The sequence below is a fragment of the Corylus avellana genome, chromosome ca7 (assembly GCF_901000735.1).
Source record: "Corylus avellana chromosome ca7, CavTom2PMs-1.0".
Lineage (NCBI taxonomy): Eukaryota > Viridiplantae > Streptophyta > Magnoliopsida > Fagales > Betulaceae > Corylus > Corylus avellana.
In genome coordinates, this window is record NC_081547.1 from 1959706 (window position 1) to 1984173 (window position 24468).

The following is a 24468-nucleotide window of genomic DNA, read 5'->3' on the forward strand; positions in this document are numbered from 1 at the left end:
AATTTAAACAAAAATCAGTAAAAATCTCTATTGCGTCAGCTTGCCCTTCAATGAAAAAGTTTCCGTTGGACAAAATTGAAAATTCTCACCAAATTTCACCAAAGTCTATGCCTTATCCAGAAGTGGCAAGGTTGAGAGACAGGCGCAGCCTCAAAAAGCAGAAAAGGGCCTCAGATTCTCTACCACAGGACACTCTCGTAGGAATCTCCCAAAATTTACTCTCTTTTTACCGTTGAGTTCCTTTGCCGCCAAAACTGGCAACCGTCGTCAACCGTCTGATCCAGAACCTCTTGAATCTGTGGGGTCCCTCCATGTTATGGACCCCACGAATATGATTCCAAAAGGGCAAGAAAATGAGCACTCTTCATCCTATCACATATCCGACTTGTCATCTCACCGTCCGTTCGTGGCCCCAAGTCTTCTTAACTTTTGAGTCCACCCCTCCGTAGTCCACCTGAAGAAATTAGGCCAATCGTGCTTTGAGAACTTGACATTTCTCGAAAAATCATGATCTGGGTGACTCTTTCCAAGTCAGTCTTGTTCTCCTCTCCGCTTTGTTTTCCGTCTTCTGTGGTTTAGAACTTGTGGGTGTTCTTGTTAGTGTTGTTTCTTCATCTTGTATTGTGCTTTCGGACCTCTGGGTGTATTTTGTTTGTCTGAGAATTGGGAAGTTGGAGATGACGGGTTCAGGAATGAATTTGATTACCGCTGTTATTGGGTTTGGGATGAGTGCAACATTTATTATATTTGTCTGCACAAGAATAATCTGTGGGAGGCTCCGCAGGGCGGAATCACGGCCCATGTTCGAGATTGAATCAGGGATTGATCTTGAGCAGGTACGTACTGTTCAATTATCTCTTTGCTGGGTTTTCTTCATTTTTGGCTGGTAATTGGTAAGACTAACTGATTGGGTGTTTTGTCTCAATTTGTGAATCTATGCCGAGTGTTGTAGTGAGTTGTGCTAGCTTGAGATGTTTTAGCATATTGTTAGTTCTTGATTGTCCTTTAATTCACATTTACTTACTGTAGTAACTAGGATCAATATGCAATTTGGTTGCTTTAGGGTTGAAATATAAAGGTAATAACAAAATCTAGGGGAGATTTATGGGTCTCGTGAGTGAGTGTGTCTCTGTGTTTGAGTAATTGAGTGTGCGAGTGTGTTTCTATATATTATATATGAACTGTCATGATTACTTGTGAAGCTAGCTTTCTCTAATATATATTAGCAGATTGTCTACACTGCATTGTCTATAAAAATTGTTAGAATATATGAACTGTCATGATTACTTGTGAGGATAGCTTTCTCTAATATCGGCAGATTGTTCTACACTTCGTCTATAAAAATTGTTAAAATATTAATTAAGTAATTAAATCAATGATTTCTTATTAGCTTAAGCTTTTGAAATAATTAATAGTTTAATACGGTAAGTTTTAAGTTCGAATCTTGATTTCATCTTTCACATCTTATTTCTATTAAACATTTTATGTCTTACTTATTAAGGAAGAATTTGAACCTATACGTGAGGGGAGTGTTAGAATATTAATTAATGATTAAGTCAACTATTTTATATTAAGCTTTTGAGATTAGTAGTAGTTTAACAAAAATATCGACTGTGATTTTTTTTTTTTATTCAACCTTAAGCCTAAATTTGCTTTCTTCCCACTTACAAAGTGGGTGGCTTTATAGGATCATCTTACAAGAAGGTTGCACCTGCCTTCCTACTTCTCTCATTTGTAATTGAGCTTACAGCAATGGTATTAAATTTTCACTATTTGCTGACAGCCAGAGCCTGGGGTTAGAGGCCTTGAACCAGTTCTGGTTGCTGCGATCCCTACCATGAAATTCAGCCATGAAGCTTTCAGTTCTATGGAAGATCCACAGTGAGTTCAGCCGCCAATAATTGGTCATTGAATAAAAAGTTCCTTTTATTTACCTTAAAATCCTATGTTAATTTAAGTGGTATGTCTCAAAGAGACTTTTTGTTTTAGTTCTCCTCGGATAGACATAAAAGGTTAGTTCTTTTGCTTCTGCAGGTGCTCAATATGTTTGGCAGAGTACCAAGAGAAAGAAGTACTACGAATAATGCCCAAATGCGGCCACAATTTTCATCTCTGTTGCATTGATGTGTGGCTCAGAAGACAGTCTACTTGCCCTGTCTGTCGTCTACCATTACAAGACTCTTTTGGAACAAAACATGAAAGACCACCTGTGTTTAGTATCACTCAATCTTTTGATGATTCTGAGGTCTCAATGGAACATTCCCATCTGTGGCTGCTTCCTGGCCTTGAGCGTGCAATAGAGAATGTAAGTATCCAAGGGCATGTTGAGCCTGTTCTTGTGAACACCCCAGAGCCAACACTTTCTGGAGAAGCAGAAAGAAGACAATGATGAAAGCAACTCAAATTTATTTTGCTCCAGATTGTAATACATATCTCTGTAGAGTGGGTGAAAAGCTTTTAGGTTTTGAGGCATTTTATGATTGGAGATTTTTTATTCCTATATGTACAGAAATTTCCTATCCTCTGTTGCATGACTTAGACTCAATAACTTGGAATTGTTGTGAAAAAAAAAAAAATCCTTAAAATTCTAAGAAGTATCAGATGAAGTTCAATCGATATTTGGCATTCTCATCCAAGCATCCATCTTTATATATATTGAAGTTGTTAAGTATTCGGTATATTGTAGCTTTATACATATAGTGTCCAAAAATAGAAAGTGAAGCTTCCTTGGAAGATTGCATACATTATCTAAAGTTCTAGCTAAATTTTAGCTAAAATGCTTCAAATGCACTTCACTTCTCATCATATTATTTATTTTTTTCTTTATACCATTTAACTATTATCTCTCTCTCTCTCTCTTCCAAACCGATTGTTGTGCTCATGTTGTAGAGCCAAGAAATGAGTGCTCGTTGCCACTACCGGAATCGTTGTGTGAAGTCAAGAAACCTGTACTTGTCACTGTACCACTTCTCAAAGCCGCCACCTCCTGCTCTTTCTTTAGCCCATACCGCCATGCTCTCTCTCTCCCTACATCTCACCGCTTGTCTAAAGCTTGTCACTAAAGCCCTATCCATCCCCAACACTCGGATCGTCACGTTCTCTCTCTCTCTCTCTCTCACAAACTACACTCGTTGCCAAAAGTTCGATCGCCGCCCCACTCACTAGCATAATTGCATCTTGAAACTCACAACATTGGGGAAGCCAAAGAGTGGAGGGAGGTGAAGCCACTTGGGTGAGAGAGTCGAGGAGAAGGACTGATGGAGACTCGTCGAAGATCACGAGTCAATCATGAGACGAGCCGCAACAAAACTTGCGGTGCGAGGTGGCCTCTAGAAGCTAGAGAGAGAGAGAGCTAAATAAACAATCAACAATTTTATGTTTAGAGAAAGCTACATTACCAATCCTAATTTTGATTGATACTGTAACTCATTTTCATATTAGGCTAGGGATAGTTAATCCAATATAAAATAGTTTTGGGTGATTGTATTTCTAATTTTACATAACAACCCATTTAAGATAAGCCAATACAAATGGGCTTAGTCATTCTGCATATTATGACATATGGTGACTCAATTGTGAAATGCATTTTGCCCAGTTTCAAATTCGTTGGTGCAAACCAATGGCCTCATAGCTTTGAGGAGGAGGCTCGAGGTTTGACCAATTGTTAGTGTGAAATTTGTCGGGATTTATGAAATTGATGGGATGAGATGAGACGTTCTCCTATCAATTGCAAAAAAATAAAATAAAAAATTGTGAAACTTTCTTCAAAATAATGATGATGTTGCCCGATCTGTTCCAAATCTCATGGAATTCCAAATCTCGAATTAGTACGGTTTGAACCTTTTATTTATTTTTATTTTTTTTAATGCATGCGAAAGAAGAAAAATAAATATAAATAGAGTCTGTATCTGACAAGTTCTGCTTATATTATAAGAATTGCAAAGCGCTTAGAATGAGATTTGTTATTGATTTTCTTCTGTTCAATTCTTATAAATTTATTATTAAATTTATGGGGTTCACAATATCAAAAATCATTTCTAACCGTTTCAATGATATGATTCATCTTTACTTGTAGTTAATTTCATGTTGGCCTTGATTTTTTTTTTTTTTTTTTTTTACATGTCCACACAAGGGAAGGAGAATTCGAACTAGTGACTTTCACTTCAAGAAGCGTAGTTCACACCCGATTGAACTATCCCTTAGAGACCATGTTAGCCTTGATTTAAGTATTGTTTATCTTTTAAATTGGGGGCGTATCTTATATAGTGGCTAAAATGGTAGTTAATACCCGTATAGCCCAATAATGGTATGGGAGTTAATTATCTATTACGTAGGACCGTGTAGGTAGGAAGAACAAAAGTTGCAGGACATTAACAAATAATTTAAAAATATAAAATAATTGTTTATTTTTATGTTATGAAAGAATTTTTATTTTTTTTTTATTTTTTTTATAAAAGAAAAAAACACATAAATAAACATTAAGGGTCTGATTAAGATTGCGATCTTAATAAGTGCGATTTTAAAAATACTATTTTTAAAAAATTACATTTTTAAAATTATAAAAGCATTTGGTAAAATATGTTAAAAAATACTTTTTTATTAAATGTTTGTTATGCGAATTCATAATTTTGGTTTAAATTCGCACTTTTTCAAATAAGCACCCCTTAATCTGCTTATTGAAATCGTAGATTTTTTTCTTATTTTAAATTAAGTATTTTTTAAATCGTAATATCAAATATCTTACATTTTGCAATATCTTTTAAAAACATATATCATTCTTATGAAATCGCACTTTCGAATGCACCTTAAGTCTACATTAGATATTAGTCATAAAAATGAAGTACTCATACTACGTATTAGTTATTACACCAACCCTCTGCTTAGAAAAAAAGAAAAAAGAAAAAAGAAAAAAAACATATCTCTATCATACACGTGTTGCACTTGCATCTAATATAGTCCTACCCAGTACCCAGCGCCAGTGGTGACACCGTAAAAGAGTTTTGGAGCGGAAAGAGATAATGGTGGCACACGTAGGAGTCATCTCTCTCGGCTCTTGCTTGCCTTCTCTCCCTCGTCTTCATCGGTCCTGCTCCCCCAAGCACACACCATTTGCCAGTACGTACAAATATCACTAAGAAAGTGATGATTTTTAAAATGTGTATGAGCTGAGTTTAGTTGTCTCTCACTAATTTGAGGCGAAATGGAGTCGATATATGAGCTTTTTGGCACCCCACATCGGTTTTTTTGGGTGTGCATATACATGGGATTTTGCTACCTCTACCTTGTTGTTGTTTTGGTTGTTGATTACCCATAATTGATTTTGATGAATTTCTTGAGTTTTTTAGCTGTCTATTTATAGTGTGAGATTAAATTATATTGCTTTTCCTAAAAAGAATTATGATTTGAACCTTAATGGAGCAAATTCATGGAATGAAAAGATTACCCCCAATATATAGAATTTCCCTAAGAGCTTCTTTGATGCCTGTTTGTCTTGCGGTGGAGACAATATATTTGGTTTCTGGATATTTACCAATTGATGATACGATGTTCTCGATTTTTTTTTTGGTGGGTTTGTAATTTTTTAATGTTCTTATGGTTTTGAGCTGTGATGGAGCAACTTTGGGGTTATAAGAGATTTCCCATCAGTGATTTGATGTTCCTAAGAATTGCTGTTGCAGTTGATATGTGCCAATTGTGTGCAGGAATGGAGGCAAGCATAAACTTTAGTTGGTCTTGGGTCATTTATTCAATGATTTATTTATACGATGATTTAGATATGAATTCTATGGAGCTTTTGTCTAATTGAACTGTAATAGAGATGATTTATTGAGGTTTGGAGATTAAGAAAGCTTAAACTCGTTAAAGTGAAAAACTGTTAAGCTGTGTTCTTGTGCCATAAAATTCCGTTTGAGGGAACCTATGTTTTAATTATGCTGGTCAAATTAATCAGTATCAGTTGCTTGGCAGTGGCCACGATGAGTGAAGATCCGGTTCGTGAGTGGATTCTCTCAGACGGAAAGGCAACACAGATAACAAAAACCAGTTCTGTAGGCGGTGGTTGCATCAATCTTGCTACTCGTTATGATACTGATGCAGGTTCTTTCTTTGTAAAAACAAACAGGTAGAGTGGTATGCCAAATTTGATATTCATATGATTCAATCCTATATTTAGCATCTACTGATGCAAATCTGCTTCTGATTTTAACACATGAATATACAATTTAAATCCTTTTAAAATCCACGTCAAAGTAACACATACATTATGATTTTGAAACACTGGATCAGGAGTATTGGTCCTTCAATGTTTGAGGCAGAGGCTCTTGGTTTAGGTGCCATGTATGAAACCAGAGCAATCCGTGTGCCTAAGCCATTTAAGGTATGCAAGTTTGACTCTGTAAATATTTAAGTAACATTGTTTATCTTCGACATAAGTTCCCTATTTGGTAGTAAAGCTTAAGTAAGCCTGTTGTTAAGCATTGTAGGTTGGACCCCTACCAACGGGTGGTTCATACATCATCATGGAATTCATTCAATTTGGTAATTCCCGTGGCAATCAGGTGAAGCTGCAGAGTTATATGAATATGATGTCGGTGATAACAACTTGTGTTTGAATTTTAACCATTTGTTGGTCCTCAGTCTGTTCTAGGGAGGAAACTTGCTGAAATGCATAAAGCTGGAAAATCAGAGAAGGGCTTTGGCTTTGAAGTAAATAACACCATTGGCAGGTAAAGTATTCTGGGTTGTTGAACTTATCGTCCTCATACATGTGCGTGCACACACACACACACACTCACAGCACACATGCACATGCACATGCCCGCACATCTTGAATTCTTTGGAATTCATAGAGAAATACTGATTGAGTTCTAACAGGGTCATCTATATTTACCTTGTAGTACACCACAGATAAACACTTGGTCATTAGATTGGATTCAGTTTTATGGGGAGCATAGATTGGGTTACCAGTTGAAGTTGGCCCTAGACCAGTATGGTGATAGCACCATTTATGAAAAAGGTTAGATTGCGTTTGAAATAATGTTTCTTTCCATCAGTTTACTATGATTCTACATCGTAGCTTGTTATACACTTGTACATACCTCGATTAAAGATGATCTTCTCTATCAATTCAACTCGAATAAATGTATAGCAAGCATATGAGGTGGCTTACTTCCTATTATGGTTGTGCGATTATATTTTGGAACCTTTTTCCTGTTTGAAAGTGATGATCCCATGGAATGGTTACATGCTTATGTCTTTCGCTTTACTATTGCATTTAAAAGTGCAAGCCAACTGCAAGATAGTTTTAGGATTCTAAAGTTACCCTTTTTATATCAACTGTCTCCTCAAAGATTAACCAAGCACAAGCGTCAGTTGTGAGAATTCTGGGATCTAGAAAACTTATAAAGGTAACTTCCATGGGAAAATTAAATATCTTATTTGAGTAAATACTGTCCAAATGTATATTTGATATATGATATCTGACTACAATATTATGTGAAGCTTACAATGCGACTCAAAATATGTAATAGTATTTTACCAATCAGAACATAATATTCATTTGTTAAAAAAAATTTATGAATATGATTGATACACGTGATGTTTGATTATCATATGTAACAGGACAAAGACTGGTGAAGAGTATGGGACCTCTCTTTGAAAATGTGGCGATAGAGCCATGCTTGCTACATGGAGACCTGTGGAGTGGAAATATTAGCTCTGACAACAATGGCGAGCCTGTTATACTTGACCCAGCATGTTACTGTAAGTCCAAGTTAGTTGAAATATTGTGCCAGGACATATCAGCTGTGTTGCTTTTAACCATTGAAAATTGACGTTGATACTACTAGTAGTTATGTGAAGCTGGATCCTTTATAATTTTTTGGTCGCTGAGGTTATCTTCTGATCAAATTACTTAATGATTGGGAATCTGAGGATGGACACATCCTGGCTGGGTTCACTAGATGAAGAAATCAAAGAGTACAATTTGGCATGCCTTTCATAGTTCAAAACTGCCCAGATAAAAAAGATGCAAACAAAGTTTCTTCAGGACTTTCTCTCTTTTAATGATAAGACACAGAAAAAGTTACTAACATTGTTTAGTCAAACTTTTAAGATACCCAAGGATGTTAAAGGAGGCTTCTTTATTTTAATGAGATGAGGGTGATTTGGACACGGGGATGCAGCTTCATATTTGTACTGGCAATTGTCTTCAAAAAGACTTGGAGTTGGGCAGTGGAGGGCATGTTCATAAATAAAGGTTGTGTTTCGGATAGCAGTGTAGTTTGGATAAGAAATTGGCATTTGTTTAATGTCAGTTGTTTAGGCTAGAAGACTTCTATTTTTCTCTGAAATCCATTGCTCTCATATATGCTCATCTATGCATGCCGTAGTGCTTGTGTTTGTGTGATGTTTATAAAACAACCAAAATAAAACCACCTAGTTGCAATAGGTATGATGATAATTTTTGCATTTGAGTTTGACTATACTTAATTGATTTTCTTGTTCTTTTTTCTCCTACTAGCTATGTGGTTTCTTTTGTATACTTTTTGTATACCTAAGGGTGCTTTATTGTTTTAATGATATCTTCATATTATCTTGATTATTTATATTAAAAAAAGAAAAGAAAAAGAGATTGCTTAATACTTTTACTGTTATATAATGTGTGTCATACCACATGAATAGCGTTATAGAAATTTGATAATTTAAAGCACCAAGTGCAATGACACTGTTAATTAACTTTTCTTATAGATGGACATAGTGAGGCAGAATTTGGAATGTCGTGGTGCGCCGGCTTTGGGGGAGCATTCTATAATGCCTATTTTGAGGTATTATCATCTTCTAATAGATAATCAAAAGAATTTCAGTAGCCTTGATAGGCGTTTGATTCAAACCTAGAGTTTTTTTTTCCCGGGTTGAATTATAGATTACCAAACACAACTAGATTGTATTCTTATCAAGTTTTCTGGAGAAAAACTAAACTAACCCAACCTCAAGCTGATCTATGCTTGTATCTTGAAGTTATCATTCTATCTAAACCTTCTCTATATTTCTTTGTAAGCTTTAGCTTCTCATTGTCTGCATTGATATTATTTAAAAAAAGTTATCTTTTGTTAATAGCTTGCCTGCTCTCATTGTCTGCATTGATATTATTTAAAAAAGGTTATCTTTTGTTAATAGCTTGCCTGCTTTCTCCAGGTGATACCTAAACAGCCAGGCTTTGAGAAGAGGAGAGATCTTTATCTGTTGTATCATTATTTGAATCATTACAACCTCTTTGGTTCCGGCTACCGTTCATCTTCCATGTCTATAATAGATGACTATTTAAGGATGTTAAATGCGTAGCATTGCATCTAAAATGATCATGATGTTCATACACAACAGGGTTAATTTCGTTTGTATATTTTGCTGCTTTCTGGGGCTCTGTAAATTTTTCATTGGCTGTTCTGTTGAGTTACAGAAGCAATCTTTTCATCGTTAAATTACATGGTAATATAGAGCAATCAAATCATTACTGTTTTCATATGTATTTGAAGTTCTAGATTGAAAAAGTGATATTCTTTTAGGAGATTTGCTTCCTATTCAATTTCTTCTTATGGAATGAATCATTATTTATTTCGATAAAAAAGGACAAATTTAATTATTTTAATTAATATTTTAATACCCTCTTCATGTGTAAGATCAAACAATACTTGAATTAGAAAATTTGTTTTGTTTTTGTCTTTTTACATTTTGAAGGAACAAAAATATTTCTCCAATATAACTAACTGGATATTATTTTGTTCAAATGAAGTAGAGAATTGAATATTATTTCGTTCAAATGAAATCGAGAGGATCTTAATTTATTGTTAATTAATTGAAGGGTAAATGTCTATTTAAAAAGAAAAAACCTAAGAATTGCTTTTGAAGTAGCAAGAAAACTTAAGGACTTAGATTTTTCCCTAAATTAAAATATAAAATTATGTGAAAAACAAAAAGAAGTAAGAAAACAAAAATGCTTCAAAATCAAAAGGCCCCCCTAGACCATTCACATCCGAGGGAGCCCAACACACAACTAACTAGTCCACAAACACCTGCACTTCCAAGACCACTTTCTGAACTCAGAATCTCCAACTCCTGTACCCCAACACACACGAGGTTCTGAAGAGAGGACATTTCTATCGGAGGAAACAAAAACAAAAACAAAAAAGGAAAGCTTTAGACAGAGAAGGGGAGAGGAAGGAAAAAAAAAAGAAAAAAAAAGCATGGAGGGCATGGCTGAGACAACGCCATTGGCAGAGCAGCTGGTACTCTCACTAGAGCAAGCGACCCACATGGCCAAACAGCTCCACACCACCAATGATCCAACCCACCACCTCCAAATCTACACCTCCCTCCACCAAGCCCACCACCACCTCTCCACGTTCCTCTCCAAAACCCAGTTTCCTCCTCCGCCTCCCGTCGCAGAAAACTCCCTCTCCTCCGCCACCGGTGCCGTCGCCGGCGACGAAAACGACACCGATCCGATGCAAATCATGGACGGTGATGATGCGGTGGAAGAAGCTGAGGAGAATTCGAAGGGCATAGTTGAGAGCGTTGAGGAGAAGATGAGGAACTGCTTTATCAAGAATAAGCGGCCCAAGCGGCGGCTATCGCCTTCGGCGTTGGCAGTGGCGGAGGAGAGGAGGCTGAATGATGATGGGGATGGGTGGGGAGTGAAGGGGTTTGATCCTCATGCGACGAGGTTGAGGGCTTTGGACCTTGTCTACCAGTTTCATGGCTGAGGGAGCAGAGCAAGTCGAAGAAACAGAGCAAAACAGAGTGGTTCTCAGTTGCCTTTGTGATGACAGCTCAGATAATATATTTTGTTCTTTTTTTCTTTTCTTTTTTTTTCCTCCACTTTGATTTATTATGCGGCAGGACGTAGATTTTGATGGAATAAAAATGGAGAGGAAAAAGATTGGGAGATCTTTTTTTTTGGGGTTATGGTAATTATGGTTAAGGGTAGATTGTACAAGATCAGGAACATGTTGAATGAGCAGGAAATTGTTCAGCCTAGGGAAACCTAATGTTGGGATTTAGTCAGTAAATCATTCTGGCTTTCTTTTTCCAGGCCATTGTGCTTGGAATCTGAACGAGCAAGAAGATAATTTTTCTTCATTTTCATTATTTGCTTGATTGACCTTAGCGACGAGATACTTTACGCCGAAATAAACTAACCTAAATGAAAGAACTAATAAACCCTTAAAAGGAAAAGAAGGTGATTTTCTCGTAAAAGCATCACAATTCACAACACTGGTATTCTTCAAACTTTCTGAATCAAATATTCATCCTCATTTACAATAGAGTAGTCTTCGGTGTCATTCGGGTCATCCGATAAAATTATAACCATACAGAGTAATCTTGGATGTAATACAGCAAAATACTTGATAGGATTATCATATAATGCAAGACCTATGGTGCACTCCATGATCATATTCATTGCATGAACTTGATTTTTGCGCCCAAAAATGGGGTCTCCACTATAGATATGCTGCTATGGCCATAAAAAAATTCCAGTCAAAGGAAACGTGCCCACAGCTCACTTCCATCTCTGATTCACCTTCGGCCATGGATGTTCACCTTCAGACTGGTCTTACTTTTGTCATTTTTAACTATTTGAATCATATCTGGAGCAATTCCAACAACATGGTAGATCAGGATCTTTGCGTGTGCGCCTGGTGGGTGTTTGCCTTTAGGTTCCCGTTCATGGAAACCATAAGCACTATACTTTCACAATCAAGTTATGCAGATTCACAAAATCATCTAAGGTAAGCTCTTCTGGTCTAGACTGAAAAATCCATCAAATTTATTAATAACATTAGCGGAGTTATCGCCAAATGAACAAGTTTTTGCAAGAAAGATGAATATAGTATTGAACTGTTAACTACTCTAATTACCAATACTTACGGTAATTGGAAGACCAACACTTCCCAAAGCTTTTTCGATTTCAAGGGATGTGCATATGTGCTGAAGTGATCTCCGTAACATCTTACGTTTCCCATTGAATGCAGAATTGACCTATATCCCAAAAACAACAAAGGCACGTTACCAGAAAGGGTAAATGAACATTAAAAATTAAATGGGAGTGTCTCGATGATATAGCTCACAACAAAATCATCATCATATAGATGGGCTTGGTTCATGTTGTAGAGTTATGGAATGGGGTTAGGTAAGTCCTACGTTCAAATCTTTCTAGTAATAAGCAACAGCATCAATCAATAAATAAACAAAATAAACATTTGGGAAAACTTCAACTGTAAATTTATCTTCAGATAATTTTCTGCTGCATGTCAGCCATATGTAAGATAATAAATTGCACAATGGAAATTGAAACAACCATTGAGAAGAAGCTCTTTGTGGAAGAAACTCGGGGATACTCCGCCGGTTGCTTCAGCTTAAACGTAACAACAGCAGCATCAACCTACAGAAACATAAGAAAGGATCAGGTTAATCTCCAATCATTCAAAAAAGTGATGCAAAAAGTTGTCTCAACAGACGTGCATTGTATATAAGATGAGATGTAGGAATGGGTGTTGGTGATAATCATCACCAAGTATCCTTCCAAACAACAGCTATGGGTGTTAGCAACTACGACAGTTACAGAGAAGAAAAGAAAAGAGCTACCAAACAGGTTAATGCGTGACCCTACAGGTTTGAATTGAGTGATTCTCTTTCTCGTACCAAAAACTAAGGATCGGTCAAGTTTTACTTTTTATAGAGATGGTAACAAGCATAATGAGCTATGTTACACATAGATGTCTGCTCCATAGGGAAGGAAAAGTTTTAACACACAAAACATTTGAGTTGACAGGCTTTGACCAGTATTCTGACAATGATTCATCTGGCCACCAACTGATGGATTTATTTGAAAGCACAACCTCAGGAGAAAGCATACAAGCGGCGTGGCCCAGCTACTTCTAGTCATGAAACCGAGTAATGTCATGCTCACTGTGCAAAAGAATTGCTATGTTGTCACCATTTTATGGTGTTTAGTCTTCTCCTGTATCATATATTATGAATGTACAAAATATTCTAGCTCTGGTGAACCTCTCCAAGGTAGGGTTCTTTAGACCCACCTCTGCAGAGTGAACCCCGGTCTCATACACCACACCCTCGGAAATTTCCCTATACAGAACTGGTTAAGTCACTAGCTTTCCACCCGGGGGTGTGGCCCCAAGGAATTGTTTGCACCCATAAGGTGTTGAACCTTGGACCTTGAAGGGAGCAATACCTCAAGACCAAGGCCTTCACCACTTAGACCAACTACTTGGGGCTTCTAGCTCAGTTAAAATCTGCAGGATCCTGAGTTAGCTCATGATAGGACATGGAGAGACAGCCAGTTGTGATTGACGAGGACTTGGCAAAAGTTTCTATTTCGATTGTTACGCACATTAAAAAAAAAAAATAATAAAAAATAAAAATTGCAGGTGTCGGAAATCATATATATATATATATATATAATTACTTACATTGGGCTGAGGGAAAAAATTTGTCCTTGGGACCTTAAACTTGTATTCAGGATCTGACAAGGAAATTAATAAACAGAAAGCCTCTGTCATCAAGAAGTATAAACAATACTCACCAAAAAAAAAAAAAAAAGTATAAACAAAATTGTGCACAATCTTCTCGATAATAGATAGAGCCATGACTCTACAGCACCAAATTTTGATTGCATATTTCAATTACCTTGTTTTGGCTCCTTTAATTATATTAATTATCGTTGCCCAGAAGAAACAGAGATAAGACATAACAGTTATCTAGGTCATGGGTTCAAGACCCACTAGGTGCAGTGATAACTTATCCACATCACATGTTTTAGATTCTAAGTTGCTATACCATATAGCTACATATAAATTTATTAAAATCAGGAATAACTCATTAATGCATGCATGCTAAACAGATATATTTTAATTGCTTTCAATTTACTTATGAAAAAAATGTTAAACAGATGATAGTATTGCAGGACACCTGAGTAGAAATTGACAAAGACATTGATGGGCCGGTACTCTGATGTTCGCAAGGATGATTCCACCATGCGCACTGCTGTCTCCTCCTGAAAATAGTTGTTTAGTGTAGTGACAGTAACTAGACAGGTCTGTAAATAAATATAATTATGATCTAAATTTTATCTTTTTAGATCAAATATCTGAGAGGTACAACACCAACGTGGATGGTAGAGGTTAAGCCGTTAAGGAAAAAAAAAGGTATGCTAACCTGGAGTAAGAGAGAAACTTCCGAGAAAATGTCACCCATTGGAAGGAGTAGTTTGACTACTTCTGTGCTAATATTGAAGGGTATATTGGAGACTACCTGTAAATGAGAAATTTATCTAGATTATTCTATATATTGGAGAATTACATGTGAACAAGAAACACGTATTTATGCTGTCTTTTGTGTTGAACTAGTATGGAGTTTAAAATTAAAATATACATACACCATCAGAACTGAAGCGCACACACAAACAACAATACATGCATTATATCATCTCAGGCACATGTTCAGGTATGTCTGAGACACGTTTCTGAAAAAGTGCAATGGATTTAACAGTCCACGCTACAAAGACTTGTCCTAAATCCCTTCTCGCATGGTATTAACTTATTTCTTTGAATGAATAACAAGTTAACAAAACATCAAATTCAAGATGATCGAGCAATAAAAATCAGGCACACAAATAATGTACATGAAGTAGGGTTCTCACTTTTGCACGTCTTGATTTTGACTGGTCCAATGACTTTATACTTCCCAGCAATGACAACATATGGGAGCGAATGTGACATTTGACGAAGTCCTCTTCTAAAACCTACACTTTTTCACCTAAAGAAGTCAATATCATTCAGAATGTATTATTGACAATGAGAACCTAAAAGTACCCATATAGATGCTACCAGTTATAACTGTCAGGCACTTCAATGTATATATGGAAAACTAACATACAGAATGATATAAGAAGTTCAGAGCAACTAACCATATATCACAGCCAGTTTTGCATAGTATTCAAGCAACTTGCAAATTTACTATGCATCTACTAAAATATATGTATCACCAAAAACGTAATGTACCTTAAACCTGTCTTTGCCTGCAAATCTTTCACTCACAAGAGTGGCCATATGTGGATCCTAAAAAGTCATGACAAATGTATTAAATAAGTCTCTGATATCGAAACAGAAGATAAAACATTGCTCCTCCGTTTCAAAATAATTGATAATCTTTTCTTTTCTGGTTGTCTCAAAATATATGATATTTTCTAAAAATGAAAATTCATACTTCTTTGACTTCCTATAATGCCCTCATTTTTTTTATAAAAAAAAAAATGACAAAAATTCGTGCCACATCTAATTCAAGCAAAAAATATTTAGGAAGATTACCATATATTTTTATATTTTTATTTTTTCATTAATAGTAATCACGTTATTTCAAAACACATAGTCTAGCATTTGGGTATTTATTGCAACAAATTGCACTCACGCTCATTGCTTGCTTGCTTCCCAGACTTCAGATAATACCAAATTGCATCATATACAAGTCAAGGAAGCTTGTGCAAGCAAGCATAAATTTTATCACTGGAGCTAAAAAGTAGGCTTTATGTTCTAAGCAACTAACCTTTTCAATGGCAAGAACAATGGCACCGGCATTGATGAGAACATTAGTCAAAGAACCCGTCCCAGGCCCAATTTCTAGCACAACATCGCCTTCTTCTACACTGGCTACACTGGCGAGCTGCTCATTGATCTCATTATTCAGCATATAATGCTGCAACCACAGCCGTTCATTTCATTGGTACATTTTATCGAACAGCTGGTGAACACCAAACAACTACCTTCCCGGACACCATAATTGCAAAAGCAATTACTAAGACTACAGCTACTGTCATTTATATTGACATTTTCTCAGGAACCAAACAGAAGAGAAAGCAAAGAGACCTGGCCGAGGGATTTTCTTGGGGTGCGACCTTTGGAGTTGAGAGCTCTGAGAGTGGCGTGGTAACCGTCTGGGCTTGGGCTTGGGCTTGGGCTTCTCTTCGCGCAGGCTATGTATAGCGGAATGGGGCTAATTCTTCTTCGTGCGCCGGCGGTGCCATTGTGCGCCGGGAGTGGAGCTTTGAGGGTTCGTCTCGGAGGTATTGGCGGCAGAGATTGGAGTGGAAGAGATCCGGCGGTCATTGTCGTCAGTCTCCCGTGAAACTTTGAGAAAGTGCTTTGGCCAATGTGCAACAACGTTATCTTTGATTATTGCTTTTATTTTTTAAAAAGCCGTTGGAATATTTGAGCGCTAGTCCCCATAAGAAAATAATAATAATAATAATAATAATAATAATATCAAATATTTACCGGACATAAATTTCTTCTAAACGGGAACAAATATCCTCAAACTCATTTAAAATAGTATCAAGTGTTTATAAACATTTAAAACGCACATTAAATTCTTAAGATCATTAATAGCAGTTTACTTACTTAACTAACGTTTTAAAAGTTTATAAACACTTGACACTATTTTAAATGAGTTGAAGGATATTTTTTCCTGACTGGATGGTAAGAAATTTCTGTCCATATTTACCTTACCATTTTTCAAATGTTAAATTGAAATGTCTTTATATGTTCTAATTTTGAAAAAACCTCTTTTGTTATTTTATAGAATTAGCTTCTACATTGACAAATATTATCATTTCTTGCTTTGATAATTGGACATCTCCACTTAAAATACTGAATGATCAAGATTTGTCAAAACAATAACTATGACTAAAAAGAAAAGATACTGAATTTAATTATTGTTCGAACGCTTACAGATATATTTATTTGTTTACATTTCTTAATACAAACTATAATGATAGAAGTGTCTACAATAATCAAGGAACAAATATCTTTGACCTGAGTTGCATTGAGGCTAAATAGTTGCTGATCTCTTGACGAAGTCATGTCATGGAAGCTGCAAACCAAGCGAAAAATACGTGATTACAAAAGAAAAACAAATAGTATTGACAAATGATATTGAAATATTAGAGAATGTAATCCTACCAGCTACTTCTTCATTTTTTGGGCTAATCCAGTTGAACTGATGGTATGTGAGCAATCTTGGGATGATCTTCCTCTTTGCATTTCCTAACCAATTCATCACAATCGTCAATCGTCAATTCTCTTAGTGCAGTGAGACGATCCATTCCCTCCGGAAGAGATGACAATTTGGGGCAATAAAAAATCTCAAGTGTGCGAAGTGATTTCAAACTTGGTAGCCACTCTGGTAAGGCCATCAAGTTCGGACAATCTCTAATACTTAGGAACTGTAAAGTGTCAGCAGATCCTTTGAGCCATTCTGGCAAAACCTCCAACTTTGGTAAATCTAGAATCTTCAATTTTCGAAGGCTCAACTTAAGATTCCGACCGTCTTCTCCTCCTGTCAAACTAAGCTCTTTACAATTCTCAACTATCAAGGTCTCTACGGTGGTTAGGAGCTTGATATCATGTGTCAAAGAGGTCAACCTATTACAACCTAAAATAACCAATGTACGAAGGTTGGTAAGGCGTCCATTCATCCCTTGAAACAAAATTTCTAATCTCGGACAATAATATACACGCAAAAACCGAAGAGAATTCAAGTGACATGCACCATTCTCAAACAAGTAGGTGTAAGTTGTTGTTACTGTCAAATACCTAAGGTTGATCATCTTCTTTGTATCTTTGGGCAACCGCTCAAGTCTCGGACATCCATGAAGTAGTAAAGTTTGCAAATTATACAGCTTGCAAATGGAATTAGGAAGTTTCTTGATTCTGTCATTCCAAGCTAGGTTCAAGAATCTCAAATGTTTCAAAGTACAAATAGATCTTGACAACACCTCAAAAGACGAATAACTTAAATCAAGCACCCGCAAGTACTTGAATCTTGAGATGCATGCTTCAACCAAGGCTGGTACTTGTTTGGTTTGGAACAAAGTGGTTCGCACACCACAGCTTAACATGTAAAAGTATTTGGGAACTTGTAGACCATTGTGAGAAAATGACAAATGACGAATTGTTCCAACAATGTTTTGTGTGTGAAAGCCAACTACTGAACACTCTTCTTCTGCAACCTTGAGTGCAAGATCATGGACAATATCGTGCATTTTAAACCAATATCTGTAGTACCAAAGATCATGTTCAACATCTTGGAAGAAAGATCTAGACCACAACTCCTTGATACACATGTCGCCAACATCTTCCAACTCTATATTTTGACTATTACATGTTTTATTAAGGAGTCCATGCGCCATCCAAAATTGAATCAGTAAATCACTATTGAATAAAAAATCCTTTGGGAAAAGAGAACAAAAGGCAAAGCATTGCTTCAAATGAGACGGCATTTGATCATAACTTAGTTTTAATGCAGGTAAAATATCACCCTCTTTTTGTTCTAATCTCCATATCTCACTATCTCTCACAGATTCCCACTCATGTTCATCAACCTTTGAGAAAAGTAGGCTGCCTAAAGTCCTTATTGCCAATGGAACTCCTTGACATTTTTTCGCAATTTCTTTTCCAATTTCTAAGAGGTTTGGATATTGTTTGTCTTCCCCTTCCTTAAATGCCCATTCCACAAATAAAGACAAACAATCTTTGTGGGATAAACGTTCTAAAGTGTATGTGAGACCAGTTCCCATAATGGAGGCAACCATGTGAGTACGTGTTGTCACAATAATTCTACTTCCCTCTAAACCAGCACTTAACAACCCTTTCAACTCAATCCATTTACTACGATCCTCGTTCCAAACATCATCCAAAACGAGTAGAAACCTCTTATTCCTTAAACAGTCTCTTAAACTAGTTTGCCACATATCTACACCCAAATTCTCATCAATTGTACCACTTGCACATTTAAGGATTTCTTTAATTAATCTAGCAACATCAAAATCCTCAGATACACAAACCCACATCCTCAATTCGAAATGCTCAGCTACATGTTTATCATTGTATACCAACTTAGCAATTGTAGTCTTTCCAAAACCTCCTAGTCCAACTATAAAAACTACATTGACATTTCTGTCAGCATTTGGGTGCATCAAAAGATCTATTATATTTTTTCTATCATCATCCCTACCGATAACATCTGAAGGAAGAACAAATGAGTGGGTTATGTCCCTCCTCCTGTGCATGACATGGTTATCTTCAAGCCGTGCTATGAGATTAAATTGATCCTTATTAGCTGCAATCTTACTTAATTTCTCTTTAATGCCCATGATTTTGTGACCCAATTTAGAGCGGAATGCAAGGGCGCTACAGCCTGAAAAGCAACCACGTACCTCTCTATTAGGGCGCCCATATGTTCTGAGCACTCGCTTCCTTAGAACTTCGCACTCAATTTCATCAAGCACATCCTCGGCAGCATAAAAAATATCTTTAAGCTGCCTTAGCCAGATGCTCAGCGCCCGATTGGTAGCTTGTTTCTCTTCAGCATCCAAGAGCACGGCTTTAATGGTTGTCATGGTGCCCTCAAGCTCTATCAGCTGGCTTTTGATGTCCAATACCAAGATGAACTCTCCGTAAGCAAGGGATCCTAACTTCTCCAAGATCTTACTTGCGACGCCAGAGGCAAGTTCAGCCATGTCGTTGACTTGGTAGATGTCACAGGACACCGAAGATCCAGCCGTAAATTAAGGTGTCACAAATTGCAAAGAAAAATAAAGGGAGGAACCGATGGGTTGGAGGGTGGAATTCAAAGGGATTTGGGGTTATCTGGGTGAGAAGACGATTGTATCGGTGTTTCTGTCGTGTTATTCGAAATCTACGAAGAGCAGCTGGAGGTAGGTGAAGAGATGAATCTCTCTCTCTCTCTCTCATAAATATTATAAATAAATAGAAAATGTCATAAATGGCAGGAAAACATGGCTGACTTTTGTGTTTTGCCGTACGTCCAAGGGCTCCTATTTTTTCTCTTCTTTTCATTTTAGAAATCATAAAAATAATTTGAGCTCTTATAAATTATACAAAATTACACTCTTATTATAATAGGTTAACCTCAGATTCATATCTTATATATTTTAATCCCAATACTATAGATTTAATACTTGTCATCACTGCTTGAATAGACAAAAGATATCCTCCAATCAATCTTTCATTGTAATTTGTAATGCAAGTAACAAAATAGCAATCAACCAAGTACATCAACATCAAATACTGAAACCTTCAAACTCAACTTGAAAAACAAATGTTGAAGTTTTACACCTTTCTTGCTTGGCTTCCAAAACTTCGCCATGGCTTAATTTATGTTTCTGGAACCTCACTGCCCATGCAAGTAGTGATGTCAGTGTTCTTGTACTGTTGTACATGGCCCTTTCACACCCCTGTGGCTTTAAACATTGAAAGAAATGGCTTGTAAGTGCAAAAGAATTTTTAAGATGACAATACAAAAAAGACCCTACGGTCTACACAAAGGTCAATGTAGAGCAGCACTCATATACCTGGATGCAAAACTTGATTACCAGAGATCAATAAATTCCTCATCATGGAACAGACTAGTAGGGTCTTTTGCAGTATCAAATCATTCATCTATTTCTCCTCTTTCAACCCCAAAAATATCATGTTCTTCTGGCTCCAGTGGCGGTGGAGGAAGTAGTTGTGGCTGCAGAAATTGTTGTTACAAGGAATCACTCAGCAATGTTAGGCAATGTGTTGCATTTCCAAAGCCAATACTATCCACACTGAAGGGATCTGTGTCCCCTCTGAGGATTTCTTCACCATTAGAATTTCCTGTCTGGCCAAATCCTGCCAGGTCATTGCTAGTGATCCAAATTCCAACAAGGCCAGAATTGGGATAAGTAGAATCTAGCTGATTCCTTGGTTCCATCAGTTGCCCATACAAAGGATTTGATATATCACTACAGCTTGACTCTAGTTGATATGATGTCACTGGGGATTGATGATTTGAAAATTGAAGAAATCCTTGTAAATTGAATGGTGCTTGCTGATTTGATGCCATACTTGATCCAGTAGTATCTCTAGTCATGGTCTTTTGGATTGCATCTTGTTCCCGCTTCAAGAAGAGACGATATTTCTGCAACAGTAACATTTATGATAAGTTCTTTTGGGTCAGTACTCACACCACTGCATGTGCCATAAGCAGATACCGACATGTAAGGAAAAATTGAAGTATAGATTGGAAAACTTCTTGTATCCTCTAAAACAAAAACTAGAGTTCAGGAAACTGCAGAGTCACCAGGAAAAACATGAATTCCTCATCAAGTTAGGACTTAGGATGTACTACAATGATTGAGCTGCAGATAAGTTTGCATTTGCCAAAAGAGAAATTTTTTTTTTCCCCCTCTTTTTTTTTTTCTCTGCATGGCAAATTGGGATTCGAGTATTACTGTTTATTGCCACATTGGAATCCAAGCTTGCATCAAAGGGTTCTTGTCCTATCACATCAAAAGCAAAATTTTCTTAATATTTTGACTTTCAGAGTACAAACCTGTAAATGGCTTGAAATATTTTCCTTTTTTAGTCCCTGGACCTTCATATGCTGAAGTATCTTCTTTGGATGAGCTCCTAATCAAGACCAAAATCAACTTCTATAATTATTAAGAGTAGGAACAGAACCAAGTAGGGTAAATTTCCATCAACACTAAAATCAAGAAATGCTTACCGTCAATGCCTAATACTCTGATAGCTTCCAGGAATCTGTTATGTAGATCATTTGTCCAAATTAGCTTTGGCTTCTTTATGACAGTTGAATCGTCATTGTCTTCCTCCTCATCTTTCTCCATTGCTTCCGGCACTTTTCTTTTGGCCTTTTGGTGACTCTGCTGCATTTTGTTCTCAAATGATTGAATCTCTATATCAGATGTTTCCCCCTGAACACTGCTTACTCCATCAGTGGCTGCTGTTTCCTCTCTACTCTTCATTGATGCAAACTGCCATAGGTTTCTTACATTGTTCAAGGTAACTGGTTTCACAAGATAGAACATAGCACCCTTGAACAGGCTGCCTAACATAGCATTCTCATTATCATCAGCCGACATAACTGCAATAGGAATAAAAGACCATTGCTGTCAGAGAAAGAAGAAAGTGCCCCATTGAGAACACTTTAAAGTAAAATAGGAAATTTGATCAAAAGCTGGATCAGGAGTGATACATACGAACAACTGGTAATTTGGACATTTCTCCCATTCTCTCTAGGAACTCGTATTTATCCATGTCAGGCAAATGAGCCTCTGCCAGAACAAGGTGAAGGTCATCTTCTTTCTCCCGTACAATCGACAACGCGACAGTGGCTCGTTTTGCAATTAAAACTGGTGATGAAACGATGAGGAAAATTTAGAAAATCATTCTAAATGAGATGCAAGTTCCAGATGCTACTAAAGTCTGATATGCTTCTTGGGTTGCAAAGTAAGACAGAGGAAAGGACAATAAAGTCTATAAACATATTATTTCTGAAGGATGTTATACATATTTGTGTTGGAATTATGAAGGGATATGATGTTTTCCTAGAATGTAATGCAACATCTCAGTGTTCATCACAATAACGTGAAGGAAGCAATGAATACTATACCATCATCATTTCCGGCACATTTTTCTTTGATCAGTAATATAGGTTGTAAATTTTGGAAGTAAGAGAGAGAGAGAGAGAGAGTCATAGTGCATCCAAAAATTAATATTATAAAATGAAATATATCTACTTGTGAAAAATAAAAGAAACAATTATGATCAAGGTTGCAGAAAAATAATGAAAAATCCCAAAAACATATAAAATAATGACAAAAGAAAGAAAGAATTGTTTCTTCCTATAATAATCTCTACTGATTACCTTTATAACCGAATTTATAGAGCATTTTCGATATGATTGCAAGACATGAAGAATTGCCATCCACAACCAAAACGCTGACAGCTTCGGGCAATGGACTGGCATTTATCATAGACTCAATTGAGATGGCCTTCTCACTGTTCATGCTGTTGAAGCTATAAGGCAAGGTGAAACTCAGAGATAGGGAAGATATCTTTGGTTTGAGAACACATAAATTAGAAAATGCTTAGACCAGAGAGAGAGAGAGAGATGCTTGTACTTAAATACATACTATTCTAACTTACCAACGGGAAGTTTCTTTTGCACTTTGTTTGTTTTTGCAGTTTGGTTAATAATGGCAAAAAACTTTCCTATTGCTATTGGCCAGCAGTAGCAATTAAAACCTAGAAACGTTTATTTGAGCACCTATAGTTTTTCAACTCTTTTGAAGATTGTGGAGACCTTCCAAAAATCAATGTCCTCTAAGGTAGAAAGAATATTTAGCATGTTATTTATTCTAATGTAAGCTGCTACATATAACGAGGGAATCAAGTTCTTAATTAGCTTCCATGTTAAGAAGATTGTAAAACTTTGCTCATTTAACATATATTTGAATACCTTAATAAAGATTCCTTACTTTAAAAGATTTGTTTCATTTAATTTTAAAATGGCAAAACCTTAATTTGTTCAACAGTAGTAATCAACAACAGATAGGTATGATAAAGATGGGATGGATGAATCAAAAGAGCTACATTTCATGATCTTGCATGCACCTCCATTCTGAAATTTAGAAGGAAAATTCTGCTTCCAATGTGATTAACAATTTATTTTAAATATTTCTGTTATAGAATAAGTGGGGAAATTTTTCTCCTGAGTAATTAAATTTTTATTTCAATATTTGAATTACAGAAATACCAACTTACATCTCCTTTACTAATTAATCCAGAAATTAGGAAGAAAAAAAAACTAGCAGAAAAAATTAACACATACTGACAGATGTACTTGCCAAAAGAGAAGACAGATGCTGTGATTAATGATATTCCTTAAACTAAAGATAGAATTTATAGAATGTCACCTGAAAAGTCCTTGCTCAGTGCCAAGTCTTGACAAGGCACGCCACCTTTCATGCATAGAATCAAGCAGTTAAAGTGTCTTCGAGCATCACAATATAGCTGGCTTTGCTTGGTGTGGAGGTGCAGTGGCATCAATACTGAATGCAGAATCAAATATTGTCCACCATCGCAAATCAACTCAATATATCATATGTATAGTAAAATTTCATCTGTAAAACCATGTTTGATTTGAAATCAGAAGCTGAAGGTTGAGTCCAAGGTAGCATTTGATTTCATTATAATTGTGTTGGAGTCAGTTGGGCAGTTCTTGACCCGAGGCCCTATTTTGATCACACAATTGTCCTTTGGGGTGGCAATTCCAATTAATTATTAAAAAAATTGTTTAACAAAGACCGATCCAAGAGTTAATTGGCACTGCTACGTCAGCATATGTGATAAAGATTTTACTGGAGATATAAAAGTGTGATTTTTAACATTACTCTGCTAAGAGCATTAGTAGCAGCTTCCCTATAAATGGTTATGTGCTCTAAATTTAAGGAAAATGCCAAAAAAGTCACAAAAAAAAAAAACACCCATAGTAGAGTCCTTAAATCTGCCACAAACATGAGAATCGCTACAGTTGGGTGTTGTGTAA

The 24468-nt window shown here is 36.4% G+C and overlaps 6 protein-coding genes across 7 annotated transcripts; 3 read left to right on the top strand and 3 right to left on the bottom strand.

Moving 5' to 3' along the window:
- The first annotated feature begins 381 nt into the window (after positions 1-381).
- Positions 382-2567, top strand: LOC132188220 (RING-H2 finger protein ATL80-like). Its single transcript, XM_059602629.1, has 3 exons — positions 382-836; positions 1784-1881; positions 2035-2567. Exons 1-3 carry the CDS (start codon positions 678-680, stop codon positions 2387-2389), a joined length of 612 nt encoding a protein of 203 aa, XP_059458612.1. The 5' UTR covers positions 382-677; the 3' UTR covers positions 2390-2567.
- Positions 2568-4995: 2428 nt separating this feature from the next.
- LOC132186980 (protein-ribulosamine 3-kinase, chloroplastic) lies at positions 4996-9524 on the top strand. The gene is made up of 9 exons (XM_059601112.1): positions 4996-5115; positions 5968-6121; positions 6286-6376; positions 6483-6557; positions 6637-6725; positions 6897-7015; positions 7621-7761; positions 8749-8825; positions 9196-9524. Exons 1-9 carry the CDS (start codon positions 5019-5021, stop codon positions 9340-9342), a joined length of 990 nt encoding a protein of 329 aa, XP_059457095.1. The 5' UTR covers positions 4996-5018; the 3' UTR covers positions 9343-9524.
- A 435-nt stretch (positions 9525-9959) lies between these two features.
- Positions 9960-11046, top strand: LOC132188392 (uncharacterized). Its single transcript, XM_059602829.1, has one exon. The coding sequence runs from the start codon at positions 10242-10244 to the stop codon at positions 10758-10760; it is 519 nt and encodes a 172-aa protein (XP_059458812.1). The 5' UTR covers positions 9960-10241; the 3' UTR covers positions 10761-11046.
- Positions 11047-11254: 208 nt separating this feature from the next.
- Positions 11255-16244, bottom strand: LOC132186689 (ribosomal RNA small subunit methyltransferase, chloroplastic). The gene is made up of 10 exons (XM_059600698.1): positions 15939-16244; positions 15619-15768; positions 15078-15134; positions 14717-14818; positions 14233-14328; positions 13987-14071; positions 13488-13540; positions 12356-12439; positions 11926-12036; positions 11255-11806 (listed from the first exon to the last, which is right to left on the bottom strand). The coding sequence occupies exons 1-10, from the start codon at positions 16176-16178 to the stop codon at positions 11741-11743; spliced, it is 1044 nt and encodes a 347-aa protein (XP_059456681.1). The 5' UTR covers positions 16179-16244; the 3' UTR covers positions 11255-11740.
- Positions 16245-16719: 475 nt separating this feature from the next.
- LOC132186687 (putative disease resistance protein RGA4) lies at positions 16720-19795 on the bottom strand. The gene is made up of 2 exons (XM_059600695.1): positions 17031-19795; positions 16720-16941 (listed from the first exon to the last, which is right to left on the bottom strand). The coding sequence occupies exon 1, from the start codon at positions 19586-19588 to the stop codon at positions 17054-17056; it is 2535 nt and encodes an 844-aa protein (XP_059456678.1). The 5' UTR covers positions 19589-19795; the 3' UTR covers positions 16720-16941; positions 17031-17053.
- Positions 19796-20204: 409 nt separating this feature from the next.
- Positions 20205-24172, bottom strand: LOC132186688 (two-component response regulator ARR14-like). Of its 2 annotated transcripts, none has more exons than XM_059600697.1 (7): positions 23837-24172; positions 22786-22937; positions 22118-22270; positions 21625-22002; positions 21451-21527; positions 20444-21036; positions 20205-20326 (listed from the first exon to the last, which is right to left on the bottom strand). In XM_059600697.1, exons 1-6 carry the CDS (start codon positions 23890-23892, stop codon positions 20620-20622), a joined length of 1233 nt encoding a protein of 410 aa, XP_059456680.1. In that variant the 5' UTR covers positions 23893-24172; the 3' UTR covers positions 20205-20326; positions 20444-20619. The 2 variants fall into 2 exon arrangements, with proteins under 2 accessions (XP_059456680.1, XP_059456679.1); XM_059600696.1 differs by having other exon boundaries at positions 20205-20332.
- Positions 24173-24468: the final 296 nt, after the last annotated feature.

What these genes read in the sequence shown, in the direction of transcription:
- LOC132188392 (XM_059602829.1), top strand. Translation starts at nt 10,242, where the DNA reads ATGGAGGGCATGGCTGAGACAACGCCATTGGCAGAGCAGCTGGTACTC.
- LOC132186689 (XM_059600698.1), bottom strand. Translation starts at nt 16,178, where the DNA reads ATGACCGCCGGATCTCTTCCACTCCAATCTCTGCCGCCAATACCTCCG. An exon ending in TTGTTCTTGCCATTGAAAAG is followed by an intron (nt 15,135 to 15,618) that starts GTTAGTTGCTTA and finishes ATGACTTTTTAG; the next exon opens with GATCCACATATGGCCACTCT. An exon ending in CAGGCAAAGACAGGTTTAAG is followed by an intron (nt 14,819 to 15,077) that starts GTACATTACGTT and finishes GAAAAAGTGTAG; the next exon opens with GTTTTAGAAGAGGACTTCGT.
- LOC132186687 (XM_059600695.1), bottom strand. Translation starts at nt 19,588, where the DNA reads ATGGCTGAACTTGCCTCTGGCGTCGCAAGTAAGATCTTGGAGAAGTTA.
- LOC132186688 (XM_059600697.1), bottom strand. Translation starts at nt 23,892, where the DNA reads ATGCATGAAAGGTGGCGTGCCTTGTCAAGACTTGGCACTGAGCAAGGA. An exon ending in CAGAGTATTAGGCATTGACG is followed by an intron (nt 21,528 to 21,624) that starts GTAAGCATTTCT and finishes GGTCTTGATTAG; the next exon opens with GAGCTCATCCAAAGAAGATA. An exon ending in ATATTTCAAGCCATTTACAG is followed by an intron (nt 21,037 to 21,450) that starts GTTTGTACTCTG and finishes TTACTGTTGCAG; the next exon opens with AAATATCGTCTCTTCTTGAA.
- LOC132186980 (XM_059601112.1), top strand. Translation starts at nt 5,019, where the DNA reads ATGGTGGCACACGTAGGAGTCATCTCTCTCGGCTCTTGCTTGCCTTCT. An exon ending in TTCTTTGTAAAAACAAACAG is followed by an intron (nt 6,122 to 6,285) that starts GTAGAGTGGTAT and finishes ACACTGGATCAG; the next exon opens with GAGTATTGGTCCTTCAATGT. An exon ending in ACTTGACCCAGCATGTTACT is followed by an intron (nt 7,762 to 8,748) that starts GTAAGTCCAAGT and finishes CTTTTCTTATAG; the next exon opens with ATGGACATAGTGAGGCAGAA.
- LOC132188220 (XM_059602629.1), top strand. Translation starts at nt 678, where the DNA reads ATGACGGGTTCAGGAATGAATTTGATTACCGCTGTTATTGGGTTTGGG. An exon ending in CAGGGATTGATCTTGAGCAG is followed by an intron (nt 837 to 1,783) that starts GTACGTACTGTT and finishes ATTTGCTGACAG; the next exon opens with CCAGAGCCTGGGGTTAGAGG. An exon ending in AGTTCTATGGAAGATCCACA is followed by an intron (nt 1,882 to 2,034) that starts GTGAGTTCAGCC and finishes TTGCTTCTGCAG; the next exon opens with GTGCTCAATATGTTTGGCAG.